A 9,625-nucleotide genomic window follows, 5' to 3' on the forward strand; every position below is an offset into this window, starting at 1 on the left:
CATAGCTCAATGAAATCTCAAACTCCTGGGCTCAAGAAATCCTCCTGCTCACCACCCTACCTGGCTAATTTCCATTTTTTGTAGAGGTGGGGAGAGTAGGGGTCTTGCTCTTGCTCAGGCTGGTCTCGAATTCCTGGCCTCAAGCGACCCTCCCGCCTCCGGCCTCCCAAAGTGCTAGGATTACAGGCATGAGCCACCGTGCTCAGCCTTGCATTCTCTTTTATTAGTAAAAGGAGAAAGAATTGAGCATAAAGATGACAGTTTGTTACTTGAAATATCAAAAATAGTTTCCCAAAAGGCCAAATATTTGTAGATGGCACAGGAAAGGACACATAGAGCTCCAGAAGCTGCAACGCAACATGCAAGGTCACTTAAAACTTCCCAGAGGCCAGCAGTAATGAACGGGAAATGCACAGAGGTGGGAATGTTTCCTGCCTACTTCATCACCACCACTGACCTGTTATTACAGTTCACAAACTAGACTTATACAGGAAACTTAGCAAGCAAATGATTATTCCTCTAGAAATCGTGAGAAAACTGAATTAATTTTTAAATTTTTGGTTCTCATTGGTGAGAAATTATAAAATTATTTATTTATTATTAAATTATTAAAATTATTTATTTATTCAGGGCATTGCCTCTTAAAATGTTCTCAGCTTTTCACCTAAGAAAAAATTATCATGTAAGAGTTTTCATTATTACAAATTTACAAAGTCATTAAAGATCCCGCTCTGAATCAAACCACTGTTCACCTCCTTATGCTGTGCAATGTAGCTTGACTTAACTGGTCTTTAGGAATAATGCAAAACCAATGATAAAAGTCCTTAGGACTTTGAAAGGCACATTTCATGTTTTTAAAAATGAAGTCTTCATAAAACAGTTCCATCTTTTGTATGCTCTGATCAGTGGCTTTCAAACTTTTTTCACCATGGCTCACTTCCATAAATTTTATAGTGACTCAGTACTTATACCTAAACACCCAAAAAACAAGTTTTCACAAGAAACAAAAATACTCTAACAACACGTAGTGCACACTGGTATCTTCCGTTCAATTCTATTCTCTCCCATTCCATTAAGAAAGCTAGTAAAGGCCCTCATTTCCTCACTAATGGATCACAAATTTAAAACACACTCTAGATCACACTTCACTTCCTTATCATTTTATCACATAATTGAAAACACTGAAATTCTGAATCATAAATTGTTGGATAATTCCTCTTGTTCTGTTTTTATTCTGGAATGTTCATTGGTAAAAAAAAAAGTCTCTGTTATTACATAGCATGATTTTTACATTTAATATTTTTAAAGCTACCACAGACAGCCCTCTGGAAACACTGTCCAAATCCTCCTAACTGTTCTCTTTTGAAACACGATGCTAGCCAGACGGGCTGGTGTGCGCATGTAGTCCCAGCTACCTGGGAGGAAAGACAGGAGGATCGCTTGAGCCCAGGAGTTGGAGGCTGCAGTGAGCTATGATTATACCACTCCACTCCAGCCTAGGCAACACAGCCAAGACCCCATCTGTAAAACAAAACAAGGTCTAGGGTTAGGTGTTGAACAACTAATCTAAAATGTTTTGGCCTGTGAAGAAATGATGTTGGATGACTGAGATTCTAATGCCACAATCAAAGAGAGAAAATAGAAAATGTAGGTTTAGTACTGATTTATTTCCACAGGATATTTATGCACTTCAGATTTGCCAAAGTACACTGCAAGTAATACTTGTCTTCACCTCTAACCTTAATTTCAATTATTGTATTTTTCATTTTGAGTTTTATTTTTTTTCAAACCTACTTGATGATTTTTAATAGTTTCTTATTACTTACTCAATTTCCTTTTATTTATTTAAAATACAGAAGTCTGTGTAATATCCATAAATCCTCATGGCTCTTATTCCCCTAAGGTTTTTTCCTGGCAGGTGCTCATGCCTTGCTTGTGTACTGTAGGATTTTTGACTGTGGGTGCACATTCCATGAACTCTGCAGGTGGGACTTTTTTGTAGGTATGGGCTGAAGATGGGTTCTTCCAGAGCAGATTTGTGATTGTTCCTAACAGTTGCCTAGAGACCCTACCCAGTTGGTACTATGGGTACCAAATAATTTAAACTAAAATATTACCTTAGGGTTTTCTGTTTTCTTAGTTACCCATAGGGGTAATTAAGGGATTTGGGCTGAAATCCAAGTGTGAGGTAACTTGTGGGTATACAAATTGTCAGGAGAGTGTGTGTATACACACACATATGCATACTTGTATTTTGCTCCTCCATCCAAAACCAAAGTTCAAGACAGGAACTTTTACTCAGCGCCACCACTGGGAGATGGGTCTCAGCCGCACATATGCTCAGGGTGCATGGGTGTGTGTGGGTGTGAGAGACAAAGACAGACAGACAGACAGACTCTCTACTCTGGGCTGATCTTGGACTTCACCTCTTATCTCTGGGCCTTTGAAGTTGTGAAAACTAAAGCTGCCCATAACCTGCAAGTTCCAACTGTGATCTGATTTTTGAGACTCTGGGTATTCCTTACCTTTTTGTGAGCTTGCCTGAAAAACATTTTTTAATCCAACATTTTGAATAGTTTCTAGTAGAAGGGTACAGCTCGCACCGTAGAAGGGTATGCAGATTTATACAATCAACAACTGTCTCTGAAGTGATTTGAAATAAAATGTGCAGAAAAATCACTGTGTGTAATTCAGACTTTATTGCTTATTAATTATGTCACTCTACACAATTTTAAGTAAACAGATGTTGAGAAAATATACTGAGAGTATTAAACAGTGATGGCAATATCGATGAGACTGTTCAAGTGTTTTATATAAGGTAATTAGAGGCACCACTCCCACCGTCACCCCTAGAAATTCGTACATTTCATATAAAAAGAGTAAAAATAGTTCATTGGCATATAACTAGCATTATTCTTTGTAATCCATGAGCCAAGATAAGCCTGAACAATTTCACAATCTTCAGAGCAAAACATTTTCTTCCACTAGCAGACGTTTCTTAGAAAAATAAGCAGACAAATCAACACAACAATAAAAACTACACATACACAATCCGGTAACGTAAGTTGGTATATTCCAGTGGTCCTGATTTTAACATATTTTGCTCTAAATTAATTCAAAAAATAAAATGATTCAGGTTTTTGAAATGAGATTAAACTCCTTCACTGTAATTATACTTAGACTTTATAATTCAAACAATTTAATCAAAGCCAAAGTTAACCAGTAAAAATCATGGATACAACTCAAACTGCTCTTATGCTAAGATAACTTCTTTAAAAGTTAATTATTCTTTAAAAACTCAGACCCAAAGCTGCACAGGTATACCTTGAGGAACTAACAATCTACCCTTCCAGATACAGCAGTAGTTCTAAGTGTTCTTAAAGCTGGGGAGCACATACAAAATCCCTGTAAACCATAAACATCAGTAACTTTTCTTGGTAAAACTATACCAACAGTTTCTTCTATTAATGATTAAAAAATCAAGCATTGTAACAGTCCAGCATTTGGAAGACTTCCATGTACATTATTAAAAAGATGCTTAGATTGAGAAATATTTTCACACTTGAAAAGACACTCCAAAAAGAAATAAGACTTGAGATGTGGTTTTCTGTTGAACCATTTAAAAGACCTCAGTTATCCAACAACTAAAAACACACAGTAGCAGATAAACAGGAATTTATTAAAATCATTGTTTCCAACAATATAAAAATTAAATATTAAGGCATCTTTCACTTCCATCCTGGTGTATGCATCAAAGGGAAATGTAAATAAGAGCGAGCACTCCTTAATCAAATGCTTTCTAAAGTATTTGGCAGATTTTATATTCTCCTATTTCACATACCATTGAAAGCTCTCATCATCAAACATCTTGACCCAAATCAAGAGAAAAGTATCAATAGGTATCAATTTATTTAAGGGAAGCAGTTCACTCTTGAAAAATAAAAAGGAACTACAAAGAGTATCATGTATAAAGTTCAAATATTGGTATTTAAATTTCTCTGAAGCAATTTACGGTTCCCAGTAATTAAGCGAAAGAAGAGATGAAGACTTTACTTAACATGAGAAGCCTATTAAAACGGATCATGCTATGGAATAACTGTTGAGTCAGTATTCAACTCCACTGGGGTGACAATTTGAAAAGGGCTTCATACTCCTTTAAAAAAATCACATCCGCTAGAGTTAAGATCATATAAATTAACACTGATTATTTTTCCCCATATTTATCCACTTTTAAAGCTCAATAGGCTTCATAAAGTATACTAAACAGTAACATTTTCACCTTTTATTAAGGCAAGTTTGTGAAAATAATTTAATACAACCAGATCTCTTCATGAACTTTCAGCTCACATTTTTAATGTAAGAAACATACAAAAAATTATTTTATAAAAAGCCACCTCAATACCATAAAACAGTAATGAAAGACTGTGAACCCAGTTTACTTTTAAAAGAATGTTCTTTCCTTGTCTCAAATTCCAAGCACTATTCATCATCTTTAGAGCCAGTTTTGCTTAACTACAAAAAAAGAGAAAAGAAATACTCAACAAGTGTAAGTGATCATATTATTTGACTCATTATTTCCATTCAGTATCAAAATTAAACAATAGGCAACAAAGATGAAATAACTTAAACCATCCAGCTATAGCTTTTATCACATGTAGCTACTTTTCAAATTCAGGCTCAGCTATTTCAAACAGGTTTAAAAATATGAACTCAACAAAAATATAACCAAGGGGGAAAAAATCCTTGAAATTTTCAAAGAAATAAACTGGAACCAAGAATATACAAATTAAAGATGCCATTTATAAAATGAATGACATTCTTCTATTTTTTTTGTTTTCTATGACAGACAATAAATGTTTTTAAAAAATTTTAAAATTGTGGTAAAAAATATTTAACATAAGATTTACCATCTTAACCAGATATCAAGTTCTTATAATTTTAAAAATATGATAAAAATATTAAATTACAATTTTTTTCTACGTAAAATCTTTGGCAGGAGTTGGCAAATGGGGGGTGGAGGAGGAGTGTGGATAAAGGTCTCAAACAATGCAAAGGCGATTCTGATCAAAATAGTGCCCCAGCCACTGAGAAACCCCACTGCACCCAATAAATTTCAGAGAATATGCAAAGCTGTGAAAAGCAGAAACTACTACGGGTAGTGGTTTTCAAGCACTTCGGCCCAAGGACCTCTTTACACTATTAAAAAATGAGGATCCTAAGAACGTTTTAATTTTTTTTTTTTTTGAGACAGAGTCTCACTCTGTTGCCTGGGCTAGAGTGCCATGGTGTCAGCCTAGCTCACAGCAACCTCAAACTCCTGGGCTCAAGCGATCCTCCTGCCTCAGCCTCCCAAGTAGCTGGGACTACAGGCATGCACTACCATGCCCGGCTAATTTTTTCTATATATTTTTAGTTGTCCAATTAATTTCTTTCTATTTTTAGTAGAGATGGGGTCTCACTCTTGCTCAGGCTGGTTTCGAACTCCTGAGCTCAAATAATCCGCCTGCCTCGGCCTCCCAGAGTGCTAGGATTACAGACGTGAGCCACCGCGCCCGGCCCGTTTTAATTTTTTTATGTGAGTTTTAACTACTACATTAGAAATTAAAACTGAGAAATTTATGTAAAAATAGCAATACACCCACTATATGATAACACAATTTTATTTTTTAAGGAAAAATAACTATTTTCTAAAATGAAACAATGAGAACAGTGGTGCTGGTCTACATTTTTGCAAATCTCTTTATTATCTAGCTCAGTAGAAGACAGCTGGGTTTTCACGAATCTGCTTCTACAGTAAGGCAGGTATAATGGAAGACAGCTAACAAGAGCACAGCAGAAGTACAGTCTGGGTTAATAATGCACATACTTAGATCCTAAACCTACTAACTTAGAAAATTCTGGAAAACACGAGAATGTACAAACACACATTCTCTTTGTGTTTTAATAGAGTATGAATTATGGCATCATCACACATCATGCAGTCTCTGGAAAATGTCAGAAAAAATTCACGAGAAAATGAATAAAAAAGGCAAACAATTTCTTAGTATTATGATGCTCAGGGACCTCACAGGGGTCCAAAGACCACACTTGGAAACCACTGGCTTAGGGTAACGAATTCTGAGACCAAACTATGTCCAGGTGAAAACCTCCTTTAATACTTTATCACATCTCCCAAGAATACTGCATTTTTTAAATTTGCCTTTTTTTTTTTGGCAGCTTGGAATTCTATTTATATCAACAGGGACTCAGGCCGGGCCTGGTGGCTCACACCTGTAGTCCCAACTACTCGGGAGGCTGAGGCAGGAGGATCACCTGAGCCCAGGAGTTTGAGGTTGCTGTGAGCTAGGCTGATGCCACCTCACTCTAGCCCAGGTGATGTAGCGAGACAGATCAAAAAAACAAAAAAAACCAGGGCTCTCTTAAGAACAAACAAAAACTTCTGGAACTAGGGAAGGAGGAGCACTGTCACCACCTTTACATAAATCCGATTATTTTCTTCTCACTCTCAGCTGAGAGCTGCTGTGCCACAGAAGTCACACTCTGACAGAGAAAACTTAGCTCATCTTAGAGCACAAAGCACTTTTGGGAGGGAAGGGATTTAGCTGGTAGGCTGCATGCAGGCACACCTAGGACACACCAAGTTTCCATCAAGCATCAGCAGAGAGGGCCAGGTAAACGTGAGAATGCCAGAGAAGTTCCACTCATACAGACATCTTGTACAGGCTCAGCCTCCTACCCAGGAAGGAAGAAAAACTGTGTTTCTTTATTCCAACTGCACCTCATGGCTCCCTAATCTCAGGTAATATTTTTGTACTAGATTCTAGAGGCACAAAGATTAAAGAGTTTCTATAGAAAATGCATTCCGCCGGGCGTGGTGGCTCACGCCTGTAATCCTAGCACTCTGGGAGGCTGAGGCGGGCGGATTGATTGAGTTCAGGAGTTCGAGACCAGCCTGGGCAAGAGTGAGACCCCTGTCTCTACTAAAAATAGAAAGAAATTGGCCAAACAACTAAAAAAAATAGAAAAAATTAGCTGGGCATGGTGGCATGTGCCTGTAGTCCCAGCTACCTGGGAGGCTGAGGCAGGAGGATTGCTTGAGCCCAGGAGTTTGAGGTTACTGTGAGCTAGGCTGATGCCATGGCACTCTAGCCCAGGCAACAGAGTGAGACTCTGTCTCAAAAAAAAAAAAAAAAAAAAAGAAAATGCATTCCATGGACCAAACAGCTGACTTTAAAATAAACTTTCAGAATACTCTATTAATTGCCCGTATTTGTGGGTCCCCATTAAGATCCTAATCTTTAACTACCCTTGGATCACGTTATTAATAAACACTTCTCATAGCAGTTGTGGCACTAACTGGCACACAAAACTTATTTCATGAAGTCCTACAAAGAGAATTTACTGTGTTATTCATCAGTTTTGAAACTACACCTAATGCAAGAAAAATGTGAGAGAAGTAAGCAAAAAAATCCCAAATGGAAAGTAAACAATTTTAAACCAAAATGGAAAATCTTTTTTGGCAAGAATGGAAAACTACATTTAAGATCTGTCCTAAAACAAAACAAAAAAACCACAAAAACTTTTAAGAAATTAAAGCATTCCTTTCTATGCCTGGTTTTTTCAGTTTCCATATTATCGATAACTTAGAGCCATATTTAAGCGTGTGCATTCTTAAGATGTACTTACATAAAGAGTCATACTATATGGTAGTTATAACTTCTGTAGATTTTTCATTATTTTTAAAAAAAGAAAGCCTAAAAGAGAAGAATATTAAGGACATTTAAAAAATACTTACATGCTGAATGTAAAAAAGGTAACAGACATCCCAGGAAATTCCAAAGGTTGTGAGGGGGGAAGCAGAAAATACAAATTTCATTATTTGATGGTAATAATTATAACAATTTTAAAGACTGAAATATAAATATTACATACCTTTACAACATCAACCCAGTTCCAACCTCGAGGAAGTTCCCCTTTGTGATCTATAGGATAAAAATTAGCAACTTTATTTCTAAGACCAATCAGCTAGTTTAAAATTAATTATGGCTCTTGTAAATAAGATTCTATATACTATCATATATAACAAATAAATTAAAAATTTAAATCACATATCACTAAGTTGGAAAAATAGTTTATCATTGTAAACTGAAAGCACCACTCTAACCTGGGGGCACTTGCAAAGTATTTTAGGTATATTCCCTTTTTACATTTACAGTACTTCCATTCAAGACAAAACCTGATATCAAGAAAAAAATATGGAGGTGGGTTGGTAATGCCAGGAATAGGAGCTAATCAATTTATTAGTTTTAGGCATTTGCACAATTCTACTATTTTATATAAGGTCACTGCTTATTTAAGTAAGAAGTTCACTGTTTCATGAGTTAGTGTTTCACAAAAGGAAGCTAGGCCTTATAAACAAATGTTTGGATTGGTTTCAAGACTGAGAGGAGGCCTGGCTAATTTATGTATTAGTTGTCGTACTCTGATTCATTATTTAATCTAACATTCTTTAAAAAGGGCTTTAATCTGTTGGGAGTGCTAGAAAACAAGCTCTTAAGAATTTATATAAGAATTTATAGTTTGCAAAGTGCTTTCAATCTTTTAATAGAATACTCAAATTTAAAGAATAGTTTCATAAATAAATACTATTTAAAAATTCTTCAATTTAAAGTGGCTCGATATATGCCATTTAGGTCTCATTTTACGAAACCTTCAAAATTTGCACTCAAACCAAGTACGTTATATGAGTTTTACAGCTGGGGAAACAGAAATTAACCCTATGGTTCTTATAGGCAAGAAACTATATTACTAGAGCTCAATTTTAGATGCTAATGGTTCTTTTTTCTTTCATGCCAATAAGAATCATATCCCACTGGTTACTGGTTATGAGGGGTACAGAGGCAGATCACCAATTTTGGTCAACTAAAACTTACCAACAGTGCCATGATGGTCTCATTAAAGTCTAATTTAGAATGAAAGCTCCAAGTCACAAACTCCTAGACTGTCATTATAGGAAGCTAATGATTTTAGGCGGGTCTCATCAAGGAGATGGAGGTAGGGAGATATTGATGAATGGGAATGATCATAGGTCATTATGTATAAAAGCAACAGGTAACTACCATGGATGCTACATCATTCCAAAAATGAGATTAATCAAAATTCTAGAGAACAGACAATAATGGTTAATGATTTATTGCTTCAGTTGTTTATACTTTAATGCTGCTCTGACATTAGGTATAACGGGTTCCTAGATTTTTTATTTCACAAACCATTACAATTTCAAAAATGTAGTTTGGGGATCAACACAGGATTGCTATCTTTTTATTTTGCCACAAACAGACATTCTACAAAACATAAACCACCAAAAAACTACCATCCCTTTATGAAAGAAAGGGCATTTTAAACTCCCTCACCAAAATAAAAGGGTCAGTTCTTTTCAGTAAAGGGCAGCTACCTTGTACCAGCAGCACACGCATACATAAGTATAAATGTGCACATGCACACGATAATGTCCTCATTTCCCCTAACTGTGAAAAAGTTTACTGACTACCAAGGGCAACACACGTAACCTAATCATCTGTACCACGGGGAGGGCGGCGGGAGGAGGGGGGGAGGAGGGAGGAGG

General features: G+C 36.2%; 1 protein-coding gene across 1 annotated transcript in view; it reads right to left on the reverse strand.

Moving 5' to 3' along the window:
* Positions 1-2,683: 2,683 nt before the first annotated feature.
* RWDD4 (RWD domain containing 4) overlaps positions 2,684-9,625 on the reverse strand; it is a 37,550-nt gene continuing 30,608 nt past the window's right edge. The window contains exons 4-6 of the mRNA XM_012657461.1: positions 7,933-7,982; positions 7,796-7,798; positions 2,684-4,512 (exon numbers count right to left, since the gene is read on the reverse strand). Coding sequence (XP_012512915.1) covers positions 4,480-4,512; positions 7,796-7,798; positions 7,933-7,982 — 86 coding nt within the window. The 3' untranslated portion in view covers positions 2,684-4,479. The remainder of the gene's footprint in view (positions 4,513-7,795; positions 7,799-7,932; positions 7,983-9,625) is intronic.

This window comes from Propithecus coquereli, unplaced genomic scaffold (assembly GCF_000956105.1).
Source record: "Propithecus coquereli isolate 6110/MARCELLA unplaced genomic scaffold, Pcoq_1.0 Scaffold543, whole genome shotgun sequence".
In the NCBI taxonomy this organism is placed as follows: Eukaryota; Metazoa; Chordata; class Mammalia; order Primates; family Indriidae; genus Propithecus; species Propithecus coquereli.